The 21,739-nt window shown below is 46.5% G+C and overlaps 1 protein-coding gene and 1 pseudogene across 1 annotated transcript; one reads left to right on the forward strand and one right to left on the reverse strand.

The window, feature by feature from the left end:
- Window positions 1–743: 743 nt before the first annotated feature.
- LOC123143812 (probable protein phosphatase 2C 10) lies at window positions 744–3,841 on the forward strand. The gene is made up of 8 exons (XM_044562808.1): window positions 744–1,020; window positions 1,856–1,983; window positions 2,092–2,190; window positions 2,284–2,442; window positions 2,625–2,711; window positions 2,802–2,893; window positions 3,121–3,195; window positions 3,283–3,841. Exons 1-8 carry the CDS (start codon window positions 830–832, stop codon window positions 3,490–3,492), a joined length of 1,041 nt encoding a protein of 346 aa, XP_044418743.1. The 5' UTR covers window positions 744–829; the 3' UTR covers window positions 3,493–3,841.
- Window positions 3,842–5,716: 1,875 nt separating this feature from the next.
- Window positions 5,717–20,258, reverse strand: LOC123142480 (disease resistance protein RGA5-like; annotated as a pseudogene).
- Between the last annotated feature and the right edge of the window lie 1,481 nt (window positions 20,259–21,739).

Raw genomic sequence — 21,739 nt, forward strand, 5'->3', positions numbered from 1 at the left:
TTTGTCTAAATACGGATGTATCTAGTAGATTTGTCTAAATACGGATGTATAAAGTCATGTTTTAATATTAGATACATCCGTATCTAGACAAATCCAAGACAAGAATTTTGGGACGGAGGAAGTACTAAAGTTAGTGCAATGTTGAATCACTTATTTTGAGACGGAGGGAGTATATGTGGTTCATGATAAAGACCAAATAAGCTCTAAAGATGTGTGCAATCCAGTCAAACTTGCTCAAGACATTTAAGCTCTAAACATCCACTCAATTAAACTCCAACCAAAGACACATTAATTATCCGCAAAGATTAAATGAACATTCAGATGCTCGATTGCAAAGGAGTACTCGCACGGTCTATGCACCCATTCGGAGGGAGTAGTTTCTATCAACGGCGACTCTACTTTGTTAAATCTAGTACCACAAATAATACACCGAAATCCAGGCCAGGAAGTTCCTTCAACAAAAAAAAAATTCCAGGCCAGGAATGTGACAGAATCAATAATTTCCAGAAACGAAGGCGACAAAATAATGGCACGAAAGAAAACCGAAAACATAGCAGAGCGAGGTGAGGTGTACACGCAATTTCGCAATAATAGAAGGGGACGGAAGCAGGGCGTTGACCGGGCACGGGCGGGGTCTCCCCTCCCCGATTCCCGCCACGTCACCCACCCCGCCGATCGTTCTCATCCACTCCCCTCACCTCACCTCTCCTCTCTCTCTCTCTCTCTCTCTCTCTCGACCTTTCCTCTCTCCTTCCCCATCCCACCCCCACCCCACCCTACCCCGCCCCCAATCCCGATCTCTCCCCCCCCCCCCCCTCTCGCCCCTCTCATGCATGAGAGGTCGCCGGGGCCATCGCTAGCCGCCACGCGCCTCCCCTCCTCCGCCTCCCTGCTCCTGCTCCTGTCGCTGTCCCTGCTCGCCGGGCGCTCGCACGGCTGGTGGTGCCGCGAGGACGACGAGGGGTGCTCCCTGATGGGGTTCAGGGGCGACGACTCGCCGGTCACCGGAGGCGGTATCAGGTGAGCCGCCCGCCCTTTCTCCTACCCGCGCGTCCTGGTTGCTTTCTGTGGCTGGTTTTCTCGCGGCGGGGCTCGCTGATTCGTTATGGGTGCTCGCGTGGCTCCGTAGCCTCTTTCCGAGGGAGATGAGGAGAGATCCGTAGCTGTTGAGAGGAGCGCGCGCCGCGGTAGGTTGCCTCTTGCCTCTGCCGTGGCTGATGGTCTGGGCGTCGAGTGGGTATAGGCGAATTCGTCTGGGGCATGGGTTACGAGTGCAGGCAGCCGTTTCGATTGGATCTGTCCAATTAGCGAAAATAAATTCGGGGGTGATTTTAGTTTCATGCTCGTGTTTTCGGGTACTAAATTCTCCGAGAGATCACATGCCACATGGGCGAGAAGTCCTGCCGTGAGGATCTGGGTAAATGATATATCGATCTGATTTGGCTGCTGTATTAACATCTTCGTGTCCACACGGTCTTGAATAAGTGTAATTAAAGGCGTTACAGTGAGATTATATTAAGAGATTCATTAAATAATCATGGAGCAGATATAAATCCATGGCATGTCTAACCATATCTATGTGAGATACTGAGATACTTAATCATGTAATTTATTAGACTCCACCAATTTACTCATATGTGCTTTTCTACCTCGGAAGAAAATTTGATGAAAGTGAGGACAAAATATGGGAATTTGTTACCTCAAAATACTCTGTTTCATATATTGGAAGTACAGAAAGTAGTCGTGTTTCAGAAGTATGACACATCTGGTTTCACACGAAATGCTGTATAATGGGTGCCGTGAGCCCGTGAATTTGGATCTTCTGTTAACTGTTTTTCCCCAATTGCCATTGCAGTGAAAAAGGCAGGTTCAGTTATGGGTTTGCAAGCTGTGCTGGGAAAAGGGCATCTATGGAGGATTTCTACGAGACAAGAGTGGATGATGTTGATGGAGAGACTGTTGGGTTGTTTGGCGTATTTGATGGTATGTGTTGCCTTGTGCCAGTATTTTTATATTAATTGTTCAGGGTTTTCATATGTCAGCAGCTCCTTGATCAATTGTGTTTACTAGTATAGTTGGCTTTTCCTACAGGTCACGGCGGAGCTCGAGCAGCTGAATATGTGAAGAAGCACCTTTTCAGCAATTTAATCAAGCATCCGAAATTCATGACAGATACAAAGGCTGCTATTGGTATGCCTATCATCATCAATAAACTATTGTGGACCAAAATATTTCTACCCAGGCAGAGTGTGATCATGACTTCCTTGTGTTTCTTTTCTGCAGCTGAAACATTCAATCATACCGATTCAGAGTTTCTGAAAGCTGATAGTAGCCACACCAGAGATGCTGGCTCAACTGCCTCAACAGCTATTCTTGTCGGTGGTCGCTTGGTGGTTGCAAATGTTGGTGATTCTAGAGCTGTTGTTTCTAAAGGAGGGAAGGGTAAGTCCAGTGTCTGTAATACTGTCATTCGTGCACTCTTGGTTTCATCGGAAAGTTCATATGGTTGTGGTTTTTCTCCGTGGGTCCATGGCAGTTGAAATTAACTGCATAACATGATCTCATGTAATTTCTTTTCACTTGCGTTAGATGATCATGATGTTTTCTGCATCCCACCCTTTCAGCTATTGCGGTTTCCAGGGATCACAAACCTGACCAGACAGATGAGAGACAGAGAATTGAGGAAGCTGGAGGCTTTGTGATGTGGGCTGGTATTGTTATCAGGCCTAAAAAACTCCCTACTTCACCATGTGCTTGTTACTAGCATTATTCCTGTTTATTTACTGTTCTTCGTTTTGCAGGGACATGGCGTGTTGGTGGTGTTCTTGCTGTTTCTCGCGCATTTGGTGATAAACTTCTAAAGCAGTATGTTGTCGCTGATCCAGAGATCAAGGTTTGGCTTTTGCTTCCTTGCCTAGTTCTCAACCACAACCTAGACTTGCAGGTTTTCGATTAGATAATCTCTTTATAGAGATTAAATATTGATTAGTGCAATGTAACTTTTCATGCAAGTTCTTTGTTGTTTTTGTGCAAGGAAGAAATAGTGGGCACTCCTTATTATTAAGAAAGGGATGATCAAGGCTATTACACTTGGTGATTGACCCTTTTATTTATTTACAGGAGGAGGTAGTTGACAGCTCACTTGAATTCCTTATCCTTGCTAGTGATGGGCTATGGGATGTTGTAACTAACGATGTAAGTGCATATTTACTGAAGATTCTCCTTGACATGGTGCTAGTTCCCTGTAGTTTCAATGGGTTAACCCAAATATTACATTTCCAGGAAGCTGTTGCCATGGTCAAGCCAGTAGAAGATCCTGAGCAAGCGGCGAAGGGACTACTTCAAGAAGCTTCTCAAAGGGGCAGTGCTGACAACATCACTGTCGTCATTGTTCGCTTCTTGGACGGAACGACGACGTCTGCTGGAGATGGACCGAGCGAGGAGGTTGCCAAGGACCAAAGTGAGGAGGTCGCCAAGGACCAATCTTCATAGTTCTTGTTCCTCCACGGCGTTGTATCCGCTGTTGTATCTGATGCTCAAAGTAGATGTCATGTGGCGGCGCCCTCCCGTGCTGCGAAACCGAAACTGACTTGGCCTGAGTTTCGTCGTTGTTCCATGCTCCCGGCTATCCTAGATGGTAGGTAATGTCGGAACACAGGGGGATGGTGGGGCAGTGTTGTTACCATATGATCCAAGGGGTACCTTTTCTTTCTTCATGCTGAACCTTGTACTGTGTAGCTTCTATGCTGGTGTTTCATGCTAGTGATTTTTAGCAGTAAATGCATGTAACCTGACTATTTGAATGATTTGAACAAAGTTGTGCTCATGGTGTCATACTTTAGATTTCAGAACCGTGCATCAATTTTATTTAAGATTTCCTTGCAGAGCCAAAATAAACTCTTTTACCCCTCTTTGAAATGCCGATATAGCCACATTTGGAGCCAGTTATGGATTCAGAACTACAATACATATTTCACAGGTTATGTCCTGAATATTCTCAAACTTGATGCATGCCGATGAACTCTGTAAGCTTCACATAAACAGTAGAACTGAATAATTGTGGATTTGAAAGAAAAATATGCGCCTGGATTGTTTTAGTGCAATATATATTTATCAATTATGGATGATGAAGACGAGTCCTCAAACATGGATGTTCAGCTGCTTACATTAAAGATAAGCAGCTCGCACGGTAGTACCATCCAGCAATTGCGTATGGTGGTTTTACAATTGTAGAAGTTGCACATGCCTTTACAGTGGTTTTGCAATTTTACAATCTTAAGCAGCAATTTTAAAGATGTGCATGCCTTTGTTCAGTTGCAAACATTAACAGTTCTCACAATCTAGCACATTCAGTGGTTTTACTTTCAAAGAAGTACTTACATGAAGTAAATTTTCCATTTAGAGTTTTTTTTTTCTAAATGGAACATTTAATCGCTACGTGCTGTTTTATATGCAGGCGATCCATTTAGATCATGCATCAATAATGTATTCATGTTTTTTTTTTGTGAGATTTTTTTCCAAATAATTGTATTCTGGTAGATAAGGTCCATATACGCCCAAATCGTTTGGCTGGCGATGCGAGCATGGCCTGTGTGTGCTATTGGTAGCTAGCTAGACTGGGCTTGGCCCAAAGCGTACGCGAGGGAGATCGGCCCTTGGAAGACGCGCGACGATGCAGCGGTTGCTCTGCTCGTCCATACCCCAGCCGCCGCCAGGTCCGCCTCCGATCTTTCCAAAATGAAAAATCCCACGAGAAAAAAAGGAAGGTCTACCTCCTATTCTATCTCCTCATCGCTATGTGATGGATAGCATGGGATTTGAGGTGGCGGCGCAGTACATGGATTAATCGAGGGCAGACCAAGAGGGCCAGCTCTGTGCTCTCTAGCACAGGTTAATCTTAAAACTTTTTTCTCCGTGTTTATTGGGGTCGATCTACTGAGTCTTCTTGCTAGTTGCTATGGTTGCTGAATTTCTTGCTTGGATTGTGAAGAAGTGAATAAAATTTGGTAGTCTTGGAACAGGCCTGTTCATAGGATGTGAAAAAAAGGGGCCTGTCCATAGGGGTGTTTTGGCTTTCCCAAGCACGCATTGATCATGAACTTGTGGTACACTAGTCTCAGGAAATAAATTGGTTTCATAGACTTTCGTCGTTATTACAGTGGTTCATCAGGTTTGTGCCTCAAGCCTTGTTTGGTTAGAGGGATCCACAAGGATTACAGTTAGATTCACATGGATAGCTCGCGCGGGCACCATTACTGGATGAGGGCCTTTTCGTGTTTGGTTGAGGCCGGGGTTGGGAAGGTATGGCCTAATCACCGTCGATCCACGGGGCAGAGAAAAGTGAGATCTCAGGTCGCAGCGCCAAATCAAACTCTTTTATCCCTCTTAAGAATGTCGATATGGCCGCATTTGGAGCCACTTATGGATTCAGAATCACAAGATAGTTAGGACATATTTCACAGGTTATATCATGAATATTCTCCAACTTGATGCATGCCGATGAACTCGAACCGAATAATTATGGATTTCAAAGCAAAAAAGATTGATGCGCCTGGATTATTTTAGTGCAGTATATTAATCAATTAAGGATGATGAAGACGAGTCTTCAAATATGGATGTTCAGCTGCTTACATTAAGGATGTACATGCCTTCGTTTAGTTGCAAACATAGACAGCTCGCACCGTATTATCCAGCAATTGCGTACACAGTGTGCAGACTACGCATCCAAGATCATCTGCATATAGTACAACATGATGTATTACATATGACCATTCATATCATGCAGGAATAACCGCATTCGGCTAGCCAAGGTTCAGATACGCCCAAATCATTACAAACTCTGACATCATAAATCACAAGGTATGTAGTGCAGTTATGCGATAAACAGAATGTGTACCAGGTAAATACAAGAAGAGTAAATGAATAAGTAGAACAACAAGGGGAGATTTATATTACAGAGAAGGCCGATCATCATATCGATATATTTGAACAGACGGGCATGTTGGGTGCAGGGCCGTCTCCAGGAATTCGGGGGCCCGGTGCGAAATATGAATTGGGGCCCAAAATTTAGCAAAAAATTCTATTACTAATATAATTAGACATTTATTCACTTAATATATAGCTTCGAATATGTGGTATTTCACACAATAGTTGAAAAATATATTATATAGTAATGCTAAGAATAAACGTAGTATTGAAACAATAAACTTCTCTTTCGCAAATTGTAATAAAATAGTAAACTGACCACATGTTCTACCGAAAAGCATCATCTATCTAGTAGGCCCTCCGTCCCGAATTACTTGTCGTAGAAATGGATAAAAATGAATATGTCTAGAATTAAAATGCGTCTAGATATATTTATTTCGGTGACAAGTGATTCCAGGCGGAAGGAGTATTTCTTAAAACGGAATCTTTAAATCCATGACTCTATTCTCGGAAAATAAAATTCCATTAAGTCTTTCTTAGAATGAAATAGTGTAGCAAGACGAGCACACAACGAAGAATTAGTACTACAATAAAAAACTAGCTTACGGCTAGTGTGATAATCTTATTTATTTTGATTAAAACTAAGCGCATGCCTAATCGAGTAGCACTTTTGTAGTAGTAGGCATTGCATCGATAAGACAGGAATACATCAAAAGAACCAGAAAGAGAATGATTGTAACAAAAAAGTAATAACCCGAACTAGATTTTCGTTCCTCTATTTTGATCCCAGGCGTATGGCTATGACTTACCTTGGAAAATATTCTTGTGGTTAGAGGCCGCTGCAGTAAAGAAACACGAGAAACAAGCACTCTCGGCCGTAGCGATTTGGCCCATTAGCGTAACTAGCCTGCCTTGTTTTTTTACTTATTCTTTTACAAACAGGCCGAAAAGGGAGTGGATAAATCAGTACTAGGCCAACTGAGGGCCTGTTTTGTCTCAAAAAAAAAAAAAAACTGACGGCCTGTTCGCTGGGTATTAGCGCACCATAACGTGCGTTCCGCTTCTTGAGCAAGGTTTCTTCCGATTAAATCGGATCGAGCGAGCCAGCCGAAAAAGGAAGCAAACCAGGCCAAATCCTATTTCCGATTTAGTTGTTCCTGCAATCGGGCGCACACCCCCGCTTCCTTCCTTCGCTACTAAAGGGCCGGCCCACCTTACCTTTCGTACTATACGTTTTCATAGTCGCAAAAAAGTGCGCTTGAGGGTGGATCGAACCAGCGACCTCCTGCATCGAGGGGGGCCGCGACAACCAACGCGCCACCGAACCCACTGCTACAACAAACATCGTTTCTTTCCTTTCTTGTGTCCCCTTTCATTTCTCCATTTCCTTTTTCCCTTTTTTAAAATTCGAGAAAATTTCTTTCTTCATGTTTTTTTTTCTGCAAATGGATGAACTTTTTTTCAAATTCGATTAACTCTTTTTATATTCGATGAACTTTTTTCAAATTCGATGAACTTTTTTTTCATATTCAATGAACTTTTTTCAAATCGATGAACTTTTTTTCAAATTCGATGAACTTTTTTTCATATTCAATGAACTTTTTTTAAAATCGATGATTTTTTTTTCAAATTTGATATTTTTTTTTGAATCCAATGAACTTTTTTCAAATCCGATGAACTTTTTTTTTCATATTCAATGAACTTTTTTCAAATTCGATGAACTTTTTTTCAAATTCGATAAACTTTTTTTTGAATTCAAAGAACTTTTTTCATATTCGATGAACTTTTTTCATATTTCGATGAACTTTTTTCAAATTCGATGAACATTTTCCTAAGAACAATAGTATGTACTGTAGCAACCCGGTTTGGTTTTTTCTAAGAAAATCATGACATAATGTAGCATTTTTTGGGGAAAGAAAAAAAAAACAAGCGAGCGTGCGTGAGCCAGCGATCGAGAGTGGGCGGCTAGCGAGCGAGCGGGAGCCAGCGCGCGTTGCTGGGCCAGGCCCATGCAAACGACGCAGTGGGCGCTGGGTTCGCTAGTGGGCGCTGAAGGCGCCAAGGAGGCGCTCTCGCAAACCAGCGCATGAACCACGGCCAATATGTTTTTACCTTCGATCGGGGCCCCTACGATTTCGGGGGCCCTGTGCGATCGCACCGCTCGCACAGCCTTGTCGACGGGCCTGGTTGGGTGCACATCGGCTGCGCTCCTGAAGGCAGACTCGACATCACTGTTCTTGTGGACGGAGGATGTGACACCTACACGGATGTGCTCGAGGGCTAACAGGTGCTCCATGCCTAATGGCGTAGCACCACCCCACCCATCAGGTATTTGTAGATGGAGCTGTCGCAGCTTGGGAATCGCCCCTGCCTCGAACTCCATGCATACCTAAGGTCTTCCAGAACCAGAAATAATCCTGTGCGGACTATGGTGGCACCACTATGTTCAGTGATACTCGACACCGAGAGAAACATGTCGACGAGGGAGGGCAGTTTTCCGACAACGTGAACCTCATCAGTCGATAGGTACTCAACCGACAAAGTCAGGCTGCGGAGGCAATGGAGGTCGCCAATCCAATTGGGAACTCTCTTCAATATCCATCCTAGCAGATAAAGTACCTCGATATGGAGAGGAGGGTTGGATAGCGAGTACATCTGGCAACAAGAATGTTTAGAAAACACACCATTAGCACTGACAAAGAGGTATTTGAGGTCACGGAGCCTTGCAATTGAGGAGACCAAAGCATCAACTACCTCCTCAGCCACCACTTTGCCAGAGAAGCTCAGCATTCTCAGACCAGTCAGCTCTGCGCCAATGCCCTTAATATCCTCTAACGAGCTCTTCTCCATATCAGGGCATGACAAAGCATGCAATGATTTAATGCTCGCGATTCCTTGAGGCAGCCCTGTACCATCTGGAAGGCTCAGATGAGACAGTCGTGGCAATAAAACTATATCTGATGGGAAGTTTTGTGCTGATCGACCATTTATTACCACCGTCTCCAAATGAACAAGGCCTCGAATTTCAATAGGGAGATCAATGATGCATTTGAATGCCTTAATTCTAACATACCTTAGCTGAAACAATTGATTAATAGGAGTGAGGTCGACCGTCGTACCCTTGTAAGGGAAGTTACACATGAGCACTCGAAGGTACTTAAATAGCGAAAGAGGGGGCGTGTAATTGGACTCTCCAAACTGTGCAAATGATCGAACTTGTGACATGCTAGTATCAATGATCCCTGATGTTGTACCACTAGCGCTTGATTTTGAGGACAATCTACGGACCTTATTAAATTCGTAGCTATACATTCTTGCCACATCTTCCCAATTATATGCCACACTGATGAAGTTGTCTTCTGCGCACTTGCTGATGATCAAATCAAGCATCATGTCGTGTACTTTGCAATACCCCACATCTACAAAATTTGATAATTCAGTTGGCTGGGTAAGGCTTCTATGATAAGCTCATTAAAATAACTCTTTGCAACGTCCTCCAAATCTGATCCATGAGAATTATTGACGAAGCCTTCAGCTACCCATTGTACAACCAAATCATCCCTGCTGATACTTCCATCTTCTGGATACATGCCAAGGTACAGGAGACATGGACAGAGATGAAGAGGAAGATGCATGTAACTAAGGTTTAATATACTCCTCATCTCTTCCAAGGTGGGATTTGTGGCGAACTTAGCACCAAGAGAGTTTCTTATGCTCTCCCACTCGTCCTTTGGTCTTGCTTGATGACTAGCTAACAAACTGGCTATAGTGATAATTGCAAGTGGCAACCCTCCACACCTCCTCAAAATTTCAGCTGACATTTCTTTAAGCTGGGGTGGACAGTCATCTTCAGACCCAAACACTCTATTAAAGAACAACAGTCTTGAGTCTAGTTCTTTTAGGGTCTTCATTCTGTAAACACACTCACGGTCGTTGCTACACGTCCCAATAGCTACATTATCCACTCGTGTAGTTACTATTACTCTACTTCCATTATCAACTTATGGAAAGAAACAACTCATAATATTCCATGTTGATTGATCCCACAAGTCATCTACTACAATAAGGTACCTATTGAATTTTGTTGTACATATCAGATAGCTTGAATTGTGATATGATTTGCAGATGGAAGTACCATAACTTAGAAATGAACATAAACTAAGAACAATGTAAACTAGGATTCAAGCAAGAAAAATGCTATTTCCTAGGTTAATTTTGCATGTTCACATAACATTCGAGCCTAAGGCAAGTTAATTTACATGCACCGATATAACATAGTACAAACACATTTATATTTATCTTATACATGCATTCTTGAACAAAAAGAGACTACAATTTTCTATTATATAATAAAGGATAATGGCTTGAGACCGTACAACTCTACACCCATATTAGAAGTACATGTTTGTTGGATCCAACTAACATTAGCCATCGATCTATCTTCAATACGATGGCTCACAATTTTATTTATACATGTGCTAATTCAACTTTAGTTACATACTCATTTGAGAATGAAGAGACATTTCATGAGTCAATTTCTCCCATTCGTATGCCAATCTGAAGTTTGCATCTCTTCTCATCCAGGTATTTCTTACCTCATACAACAATCACACCATTATCAGGTGGTGTTTTTATTTCTTAATTTATGGGCTTGCTACTTTAGTTGCCCGATTTTCGTTCCGAGATTTGGCCATAGTCGATTTCTCGTTTAAGGGTGTCTCTGATGTGCAAAGTTGTATGTAGATTAACCAAGGCGAAATAGAGAGCAATCACATTTATTCTTTCATCTCCTATTGGACAATCTAGACACAACCAATATGAGTAGTTGTATAATAGCTTGTTCGTTGATGAGATGGACATTTTTACCAACAAGATTACATACAACCTATTAGAGATGCCCTAAGGGGAGACCATACATGCCAACAGACGAAGGGCCCTCGCGTCGCTCCTGTAGAAACGACTCAGAAGGCGAAACCGTTGCCCACCGCCGGCCCTCCCTCCCGCTTCCCCTCTCCTTTGTCGCCACCGAAAGGTGGCTGCCGGCTCGCAATGGGGCCATTGGTGAAGGTGGTGGCGAGGATCTATTCATTCCATACTCTCGCAGAGGCTCCAGAATCGAGGGGGCGACCTCAGGTGGTGGCGCGTCGCTAGCGAGTGGTATCCGCTAGTTCTGGCCGTTGGCCTTGGCTGCATGGGTAGCGAGGTCCACGCTCCCCTCCCCCGTGTTGTCCCATGCTGCTTAAATGCGCGCTCATAGGAGATTGTCCTCCGGGGTGTGGTGGTGAACACTAGATGTAGATACGCGGCCTGTGGGTCGCATGCCCTCCATTGGTGAGGCGGTGCCACCCAGCTCAATCTGATGAGGTGGTTCTGCTCGGGAGCCGTGGCTGGCGGCTGCAGCGGCCCTTGCTGGTGGCGACGAGATGGTGTGCCTGCGGTCGTGGGTGCGATGACCAGGAGGGATGTAGCGGCTTGATTCTTGGCCACCAGACATATCCACCTTTCGTGCTCCTAGCGAGATGGAAATCGCATGGTGTGCTACGCGTCGTTGTTGGTCCGTGTGATGACCACTCCGGCCTATGGTGAAGGCCTCCCTGTGGATTAGGATGACCACCAAAAGTCTTTGTGAGGGTTCCTCCCTTCAGATCCGATGTTTGCCTTTGGCGGTGAGATGCAATCTATGGATGACGGCTTGACGCAGAGAGTATGGTCGTGCATTTGCGGTAGGCCATCACATGTAGCTGCTGGGATCGTGGAAAAGTGATGGCGACAACATACGATCAACTTTGAGGGTGGGGCTACTTGTGTACCAGTCTCGAGCTCTAGGGTGAAAACTTAGGTGTGATCGGAGTTGGTTATACCTGGCGGTGACGATGTTTTTTGCTTCGTTACCTTGTTGAATGCATTGCTCGGATATGCTCGGACTAGTTCTTTAGGGTGAAAACCAAGAATCTAGCCTTTGGTAGTTGGATCCGGTGATAGTGGAGCTTGAGCGCCGCTTCCTTCCTGAAGGTGGTGCTATTGAAGAACCTTTTCGTTCTTGTGGTGTAACGGGAGCATCTATATCCGGATGCCCCATATCCGTTCCAAACGCCCAAGCGGTCTACCTGGACAAAAATTGAGACCCAACCAGCCACCCGAAACGCAGCCCAAACGTACTGGTTGATCGACAACCCCATACCGATCCTAGATGTGGGCGAATATGGGGACACCCATACGCGTTTGCCACATCGGATCCATCTCATAATGGCCCACCCCGACCCCACATATATTCATCCCCATTCGCATTTTGGCCCAAACCCTAGCCGCTTCACTCCAATCAACTCCACTCCCGTCCCCAAGCTCATGTTCGGCGAACTTCGACCTTCTCCGACATAGCAGGCAGTGGATCTGACTCCGAGATCTCCCGATCCATCTGTGACGCCCGGATAATTAAGCTACAGTGAACATCTGCTAATGATGCCACGTCACTTCGATTACTGTTGCTAATCTCACGTTAGTTCGAAACCGATTTAAATTCAAAGTCAAAATCAAGCAAACAATAAATTTTTTCAAATATTAAAACTAAAATGTTCTTCATGTGCCAAATAATCCATACCTAATATTGGTAGTGAACCAACACTTTTGCAAATGTCTAAGTGCCCTAAACCACTTTAAAACAGTGGCTAAAACTATAGTTTAAATGCCTTTTTAAATTATGAAGGTTGCAAACTATTTCAAAAGCCTCACAATCTTTTTGTGGCAGTGCCCAATAATTCTTTGAAATTGTTTTGGCCAGTGGCATAATTTTGCAAAGTCATTATTGGCTAAAAAGAAAATGCAAAAGCTGCTGAAAATAAAAAGAAAAACAAAGAAAAGGAAAAGGGAAAAGAAGAGAGAGAGAAAGCCCCTGCCCCACTTGGGCCTCGGCCCACCCGAGCCAGCTGGCCCAGCAGGCCGGCCCACTCCCCCCCTCACCGGTCGCTCCCTCCCCTTCCTGTTCCTCTGCTCCGTGTCGCTACAGGGGCGAGGTCGACCCCGTTTACCTCGCCGGCCTCGCCGGGAGAGGATAAGGGCGACGCCTCGGGCTCCCTTCCTCTCTCTCTCTCGCCCACGCGCTCGCCTTCCTCTCCCCCGGTTCCCCATCCACGCCCGAGTGTGGTCGCCGCCGTCCTCGTTGTTGTCGCGGCCACCGGCGGCCCCGCGCCCGCTGACCCTGTCGGTGAGCTCCGTCGGGGTCGACTCCTTCGACTGATGGCCTCAGCTGGAGCTCGGAGGCGCTGCAGCATTGGATCCCCTTCGTCCCACTGCCATCGATCTTCTTCGTCTCCGGCGCCGCCCCTGCAGCTCCTAAACCGCCAACGAGCCTCCTTGTGCTCCGCGGTGAGCTCTCCTTCCTCCCCGCTCTCTTCTCCTCGCCCCAACGTGCCCGTAGTTGCCGTCTCGTACGTGCCCGAGCCCATCACCGCGGGAGCTCATCGCCGACGAGCTTCCGGCGACCAAATGGTCCCGGGCCAGTGCCGGTTACACTCACCGCGCCCCATAGATCCTCCCCAGCACCTCCATTTGCTCGCTAGCTCGCCGTAGCCCCGTTTTCCTCGAGCTCCCGTACGCGCCGCCGCTTTCGCTCATCGCCGGTGCCGAATCCGGCCAAGCCCGGTCGTGCCACCACCACCAAACGACGCGGCGTTGAGTGGCCGTTCGAACGGGCCTAGCCGCGCTCTTCCCCATGCCCTGTAGTCCTTTCCCAATGAACCCCGTGGTCGCGCCGTCGTGTTTCGGGTCGCCGGAGTCACTCCGGCGCCGGCCGCCGACGTGGCTAGCCTGGGGCCATCCCGAGCCACTGCCAGTGGGCCCCACGGCCCCCAGATGACTGGGTTGACCCAGTCAACTGCTGACTGGGCACCCGTGGGCCACTGACGTGTGGGTCCCGCGCGTAATTAATCTAATTTGAAATTAAAAGTTTAATTATTAATTATATTAGTCTAATGTCTCACTGACATATGGGGCCCACACCCCTAATTAGTTCAGTTAGATTAGTTAATTCACTGTTATAGCCACTCTCACTGACCAGTGGGTCCCGCTAGACCCACAGGCCAGGTTTGACCTGGTCAGCTGACCAGCTGGCTGCTGACGTCATCCTCTAGTCATACTGACGTCATAATTCCATTTCTATTAATTTAGATAATTTCAGAAAATGTTTAAAACTTAGAAAAATCCTATAAAATAAACCGTAGCTCGGATGAAAATGTTTTCTATATGAAAATTACTCAGAAAAATCCAACGAATCCGAATATGCGGTCCGTTCATCTGTCACATGCCTCTAGCATGCTGAACTTGGAATATTTCCCCTCCGGTCACCTGTCTGACACAGGTCCGGAACCGGGAATACATTCCCGGTTGAATTCCCCCTTCACCTTTATCGTGTAGCCATACGTTAGGTCACACCCGGCACATCATATTGCCATGTTAAACTTTGTGATGCCTTGTTTGCTCTATATTTATTGTTTCTTCCCCCTCTTCTCTCCGGTAGACCCCGAGACCGATGTTGCCCCTGTGATCGACTACGTCGACGACGACCCCTCCTTGCCCGAGCAACCAGGCAAGCCCCCCCCCTTGATCACCAGATATCGCCTATCCCTTCTCTATACTACTTGCATTAGAGTAGTGTAGCATGTTACTGCTTTCGGTTAATCCTATACTGATGCATAGCCTGTCATTGTTGCTACAGTTGTTACCCTTACCTGCTATCCTACTGCTTAGTATAGGATGCTAGTGTTCCATCAGTGGCCCTACACTCTTGTCCTTCTACCATGCTATACTACTGGGCCGTGATCACTTCGGGAGGTGATCACGGGTATATACTATATACTTTATATACATGACACATGTGGTGACTAAAGTCGGGTCGGCTCGTTGAGTACCCGCAAGTGATTCTGATTAGGGGGCTGAAAGGACAGGTGGCTCCAACCCGGTAGAGATGGGCCTGGGTTCCTGACGGCCCCCAACTGTTACTTTATGGCGGAGCGACAGGGCAGGTTGAGACCACCTAGGAGAGAGGTTCGCCTGGCCCTGGTCGGCGTCCGCGGATACTTAAAATAACACGCTTAACGAGTTCTTGGTATTTGATCTGAGTCTGGCCATTTGGTCTATACGCACTAACCAACTACGCGGGAACAGTTATGGGCACTCGATGTCGTGGTATCAGCCGAAGCTCTTCTTCACGTCAGCGACGGAGCGGCGTGCGCCGGATTGGACTGGAACGCCTGCTAGGCTAGGTCTGCTTCCGGCCGCGTACGCAACGTGCAGGTGTGCAATGGGCGATGGGCCTAGACCCCTGCGCCATAGGATTTAGACCGGCGTGCTGACCTCTCTGTTGGGCCTAGGTGGGGCTGCGACGTGTTGATCTTCCGCGGCCGGGCATGACCCAGAAAAGTGTGTCCGGCCAAATAGGATCAAGCGTGTTGGGTTATGTGGTGCACCCCTGCAGGGAAGTTTATCTATTCGAATAGCCGTGTCCCTCGGTAAAAGGACGACCCGGAGTTGTACCTTGACCTTATGACAACTAGAACTGGATACTTAATAAAACACACCCTTCCAAGTGCTAGATATAACTCGGTGATCGCTCTCTAACAGGGCGACGAGGAGGGGATCGCCGGGTAGGGTTATGCTATGCGATGCTACTTGGAGGACTTCAATCTACTCTCTTCTACATGCTGCAAGATGGAGGCTGCCAGAAGCGTAGTCTTCGACAGGATTAGCTATCCCCCTCTTATTCTGGCATTCTGCAGTTCAGTCCACTGATATGGCCCTTTACACATATACCCATGCATATGTAGTGTAGCTCCTTGCTTGCGAGTACTTTGGATGAGTACTCACGGTTGCTTTTCTCCCTCTTTTCCCCTTTCTATACCGGATTGTCGCAACCAGATGCTGGAGTCCAGGAGCTAGAGATACCGAGGATGATTCTACATGGAGTTCGGCTTCGAGGAGCAGTTAGGAGGATCCCAGGCAGGAGGCCTGTGCCTCTTTCGATCTGTATCCCCGTTTGTGCTAGCCTTCTTAAGGCAAACTTGTGTAGCTTATGTCTGTACTCAGATATTGTTGCTTCCGCTGACTCGTCTATGATCGAGCACTTGTATTCAAGCCCTCGAGGCCCCCTGTCTTGTATTATGATGCTTGTATGACTTATTTATGTTTTAGAGTTGTGTTGTGATATCTTCCCGTGAGTCCCTGATCTTGATCGTACATGTTTGCGTGCATGATTAGTGTACGGTCAAATCGGGGGCATCACACCATCAACTGGGACCTTGTCCCATGCGGGGAAGAGGAGGGGATGGACGACTACATGACTCTTCGCCGCTCCCAGGAGGAGTGTGCTCGACTACGACTAGACTCGATCCGGAGGGAATCCATTGCGTCTGCTCAAATGGTGCTCCGGGCTGGTGGCTTGAGGCGCATGACCGCGGCCTCGCCGGGAGCAGCGAGCACCAATTGGTAGGGCAACCCCAGGTTGGCGGCGCAACCCCTTAGGTGGCGCCTCATCCCCACGACGTCGTGCCCCAAGACAAAGGTCAACAGCGCCATGGTTCACGACCAAATTGGCTAGGAGGTGCGGCGTGCCCGCCATGCAAGGCAGAGGGCGCGGGATGTCGCGACAACCCTCGAGGTGGAGTTGGAGTCGCAAGGAGGGTTAGACAACAATGAGGAAGTCCACCATGCCCGCATCTCCAAGAAGCGACAAAGGAGGGCGACACACGCCTTCGCAAGGGAGCAAAGCGTGGCGGTCCGTGCCATGGATGGATTGCCCCTAGAAGAGGAGAAGAAGGAGGACGGCGACGGATCGGACAACTCCGGCAGTTAGTAGATCTGCCTTGATCCGCTTTGCGTCTTCCACCGCTACTTACGCAACTAAGACAACAAGGGCAGGGGCTAGGGCAAGGGTGCCCATGGATGAACTTCTTCCATTGTTGTTTCATTCGTAGTTAGTAGAATATGTCAATTTTTGGTAGTCCGATGACATGTGTGTTCAACTAAGTGTGTAATTTAACGTTGCATGGAACTACTATGGTTTTGAAGATTTGATTAGAGGGAGCCGATTGTCGAGGAGGATTTTTTTATGTCTGACCGGTCAATCCCGGACGCGTCCGGGCACGTCCGCAAACATATAGGAACTGGATTTGCCCACTCCGGTTGTAGATGCTCTTAGATGGTTGGTGCGGATAGGATAATTATTGTAATTTTCCGATCGCGGATTTGATTGCTTCAGGGTTTTCATGGCACTAACTTTAGTCTTTAATGACTTTGTTATTTGTATTGTTAACCTTCTGTTTGTGTGGTTTAATATTGATGTTCATGTGCGTAGATCTCAAAGAGATCAGTACAAAGAGCGTGGTTCTGGTTGTTAATCATCGCTGATGTTTTCAAATGAATTGAGAAAACTAACTCATATTTACTCATTTGCACAATTAGGTAAGAGCGGCTTTTTAGCGCGGTGTCGTTGATTTAAAATTTGAAGAAATTAAGGGATTTAATTTTTGAAGATATCAAGGAATAGTTTTCACTTCACTCATATGGATTTGTTTGTCTATCTTAATTTTTCAGATAGTCCTATTCACAGTAACAACTTACCATTAACAATAGTAAGTGCAAGAACAAAAACATGCATCCCAACTCTGCATTTCTTATGCAAATTTACGTTAGGACTATTTATGGACTTCTTCACCTATCTATCTAAATCTTTTTTGGTACCTTAACCTATAATTTATTACTGTAGTTATAGTAAAGCCTGACATTAAACACAACTTTGTAGTTCTATGGATAACTTGTGACAGTCACACACACCTTTCTCTACTTTCTTCATAGGCCATTATTTCAATGTTTATGTTAAGAGCATGGGTTTTAGTTTTGCCCCGGACCCCAAAATCTCCGGACTGGTCATGTTAGTTTGCTTGTCATATAGGTTTTTATCATTGTAGATTACATATCTAGAGAACTTACTTTATCCGCAGTTATCCCTAAAGTTGAAAGAAACACTAAAATTTTGTAGTCTCCTATTTACCCCATCCTAGTCAACCCCTTCGATGCTTTTAGCTCCCGACAAGTTGAGGAGGGCATTCCTATGTGACGTCCGGGGCCAAGTGCTTTAGCGCCCGGAAACAATTGTGCCACCCTAAGCGGGAGGTGGTCTTAGGGCATGAACAAAGGAAGCATCACCTAGTGATGCCCCAGCCCATCCAGCTAGGCAGAAAAGAAAGTGAGGCATCGACTTGGTACTTATCACCAACATGCTAAACTGAGCCAACCATTACCATGCCCCCACACCGGCGTCATCTTCTACTTACCATGTGAGCACCCAATTCCATCTCCCACCTCCTTTCCCCCTCTTTCCTCTCCTTTTCTTCCTTCTCCCATGAAGTGGCCGCCTCCTCTGCAAGCCACTCTGACACATTGCGAGGCTACCATACCAGCTCCACCTGGCATCCGAACCTAGTTGGACAATGGGGCATCAGGTTTGAAGCATACCATTGGCCATGCCCTTAGGGTGTGCTATGTCACCACTCCAAATACCCGCCTTTAAGTGAAGCTACTGCAGTGCCTGCACTTGGAGCCAGTTGCCCCGTGGCCCACTTGGGCCTGGGCGACTCCCTCCATCCAGCCACCAGCCAATCACAAGTCTGGACCAGGTTGTCGTCGATGGTCTGCTCGCTTGGTGATACCTCTTCGGCCGTTGTCGGGGACGTGGCGCGCACGACATTCTGGCAAGCTGCGTGGCTGCATGGGAGCTACTATGCTCACGTTTCCCTTCCATATTTTCTCGCTCGCTCGACATTAAACACGATGACCTCGCATTCTAAAGAATATTTTTATGAAATCCCGTAAATTTACATGCATGCTTTCTTAATCATATGTATTTTGGAAAAGGGAAAGTTTTGTTTTTGCCACTCTACCTTTTGCCTGTTTTCCTTATGCCACTCTAAAATTCGACATTTCACTTTTACCACTCCTAGCTCTTGATAATATATCACAATTGCCATTCCGTGGCAAAGCAAAATAATTTCATTTAGCTTTTGCCACTCTTAGCTTCTGACAATGTAACACAATTGTCATTCTGAAATTTTTGCTTTTACCATAGAATGCAATTGTGATGTATTGTCAAATGCTAAAAGTGACAAAAGCGAAATGTCAAAAGCTAGTGTGGCATAAGAAAAATTGGCAAAAGCTAGAGTGACAAAGACAAAATTCTCCCTTTCGAAAGGGGGTGTACGAGCTCAACCTTTCAATGGCCAATAAGATTTGGCTTTATCCTAAAGAACATCTCTAAAATTAGTAAAGTTACTTAAAAATCACTGGAAGGTACCCAAAACTTAGAGAATGTTAGTAAAATAACATATTTTTTGCATAATTAATTAATTAACCATTGAAGTGCACAAGTGACTATTAAGAAGAATATGTGTACCTCTCATGCGCGAGATGTTGTCTAAGAAGGTCAATGGTATCTTGCACCTCACGAGCCTGAGATGACTCCCCCTTCATCCCAAGCTTCAATTGTAGGCCACTGAGAAGGCTTATTATATCAGGTCTTTGAGAAACCGATACAAATGCTTTAGAAGTGAACTGTCCTCCGATCTCATCATACACTTGTTTGGCGAGTGTAGTTTTACCAAGACCCCCGAATCCAACAATGGCCACCACCTTGAGTTTCTCCTGGGTATCTGTCAACCAACTTACAAGCTCTTTCTTTGGGCCATCAATACCCACAAGGCCTCTTGCATCCTTGTAGATTCCCGACATGCGAGGATCAACATGAATGACGCGAGAAGTAGAATTGATGCAATCATCAATCTTGTACCTTTTCATCACAACAACAAAAGATATTTACCGGTTTCATATGAAAGATATTGTATGCGAGGATCTTATATTTTGAAAATAATAATAATATTTTACCTCATGCATCGTTCATTTGCCTACAACGCAAGAACCTTGAGTTCCTCCATCCGTTCAGCAGTACGATGACGCTTCCGCAACGTCTTGAGACGTTCGACTGTCTTCTTGATAAAGCTTGTTTTGACATCGACACCTCCAAGGTCTCGCATGAAGTCATCGATGCAATTCTCCATGTTGTAGGACATCTCCCTCACATGATCCCTCCAGTTCTTGGCCAAGGGATCCAGTTCATCCATGAGCTCAAGCTTCTCAAGTAGAGCTTTCATGGCACTAAGCTCATCCTTGAGGAACGAGGCCTGCTTCCTGACTGACGTGAGCTTCTTGTACTCGTCGCCCATCAGTGCAGCAAGCTTGCCGATGAGGGGGTTCATCGCCCCCATGGTGGCGCTGATGATTGGTGCAGACATCTCGATATCGAGGCTCCTTTTGGTGTTGGCTCAAGTCAACTGCTACGCTCGTGTGCTGCAGGTGAGTGCGACAAACGGCTCTTGTCGGTGAAGCAAGCGGCGATTCCTGTTGTTAGAAAAGACAGTGGCACAGCGGCGAAGTCTAACAGGTTCGGCGGAGCTCGAGAGGTGGAAGACTGTTGCTCGTAGTGTCAACAGATCCATCGCCGAGATCGAGACCGGAAAGGCGGATGGGTGCGCCGGATCGATCAGTGGCCAGAGGTTGTCTACGGTGTGGTGCGGTGGGAAGAGGGACGGTTGCCACTACTGGTCATGGCGGAGGGAAGGGCAATTGGTACCAGCGAGGTGATTTAATGGAGGGAGTCGAGTCAATGACGCGTTTGGACGTGCAACGTGGAAATGGCCACCGAGTTTGCTAGGCTATGAGGTGCTCTATGATTAACATCCTAATCTAAATAAATCAACATGTTAGCATCTCGAATAGACATTTTTACAACTTTATTCAGGCGCTCAAGCTGACATGATCACACGCTAACACGTTATGTCTGAGCTAACGTTGATAAATGTATAGTCGTTGTCCTTCCGAGTAGGCGTCACTACCGGAATAAACCCCTATGCCACCGGCCCGGGTCATGGCATAGCCTTGATTCCCGTCGGGACAGGCCTATGCCGACGGCCCCCGTCGGCATAGGGTCGTCGGCAACATATCCAACGGCGTAGCCTGGGGGGCCGTCGACATAGAAAGGCCGTCGGCATAGACCCTATCCCGACGGTGTCCATACAACTATGCCGACGGCCTCGTCCGTCGGCAACGTCCCCGCCTAACGGCGACCGTCATTAAGTGCTGGCCAATGACTGCGCGCCACGTGGCACATCTATGCCGACGGCCTAGCCGTCGGCATAGTGTTAAACTAAGCCGACGGCTAGGCCGTCGACATAGAGGTGCCACGTGGCGCGAACTGGTCACTCCTGGGGCAGGCCTATGCTGACGGCCTAGCCGTCGGCGTAGCTTCAAGCTAAGCCGTCGGCATAGCCCTGCCCCAGGAGTGACCAGTGGCTGACACGTGGCGGCTATGCCGACGGCTTAGCTGTCGGCTTAGTTTAAAACTATGCCGACGGCTAGGCCATCGGCATAGCTGCCACGTGTCAGCCACTGGGTGCTCACGCGAGCACTATGCCGACGGCCTAGCCGTCGGCATAGTTTGTCTCTGTTTTTTTTCTTTTTTCTGTTTCTTTTCAGGTCAATTCAATTCAATATAGCATATATACAACACATATGCAAATAGACAAACTGATCACATATGCATAGACAAACTCACAAAGCATAAGCATCTCACAACATAAGAATCACCTCACAACATAAGAAACATCTCACAACATAAGAAGCATCAAGTGTATCATCACCACAAGTAACCCAAAGGCTTAAGCGCCAGGACGTCGAGCACCGCAGAGGTCGTCACCGCAGAGGTCGTCACCGCTAA

Source organism: Triticum aestivum, chromosome 6D (assembly GCF_018294505.1).
Source record: "Triticum aestivum cultivar Chinese Spring chromosome 6D, IWGSC CS RefSeq v2.1, whole genome shotgun sequence".
In the NCBI taxonomy this organism is placed as follows: Eukaryota; Viridiplantae; Streptophyta; class Magnoliopsida; order Poales; family Poaceae; genus Triticum; species Triticum aestivum.

Bases quoted from the DNA above. Each gene is read 5' to 3' on its own strand.
- LOC123143812 (XM_044562808.1), top strand. From the start codon at position 830: ATGCATGAGAGGTCGCCGGGGCCATCGCTAGCCGCCACGCGCCTCCCC. The intron at 2,443-2,624 runs GTAAGTCCAGTG...CCACCCTTTCAG, and splicing joins TGTTTCTAAAGGAGGGAAGG to CTATTGCGGTTTCCAGGGAT. The intron at 2,712-2,801 runs GTATTGTTATCA...TTCGTTTTGCAG, and splicing joins AGGCTTTGTGATGTGGGCTG to GGACATGGCGTGTTGGTGGT.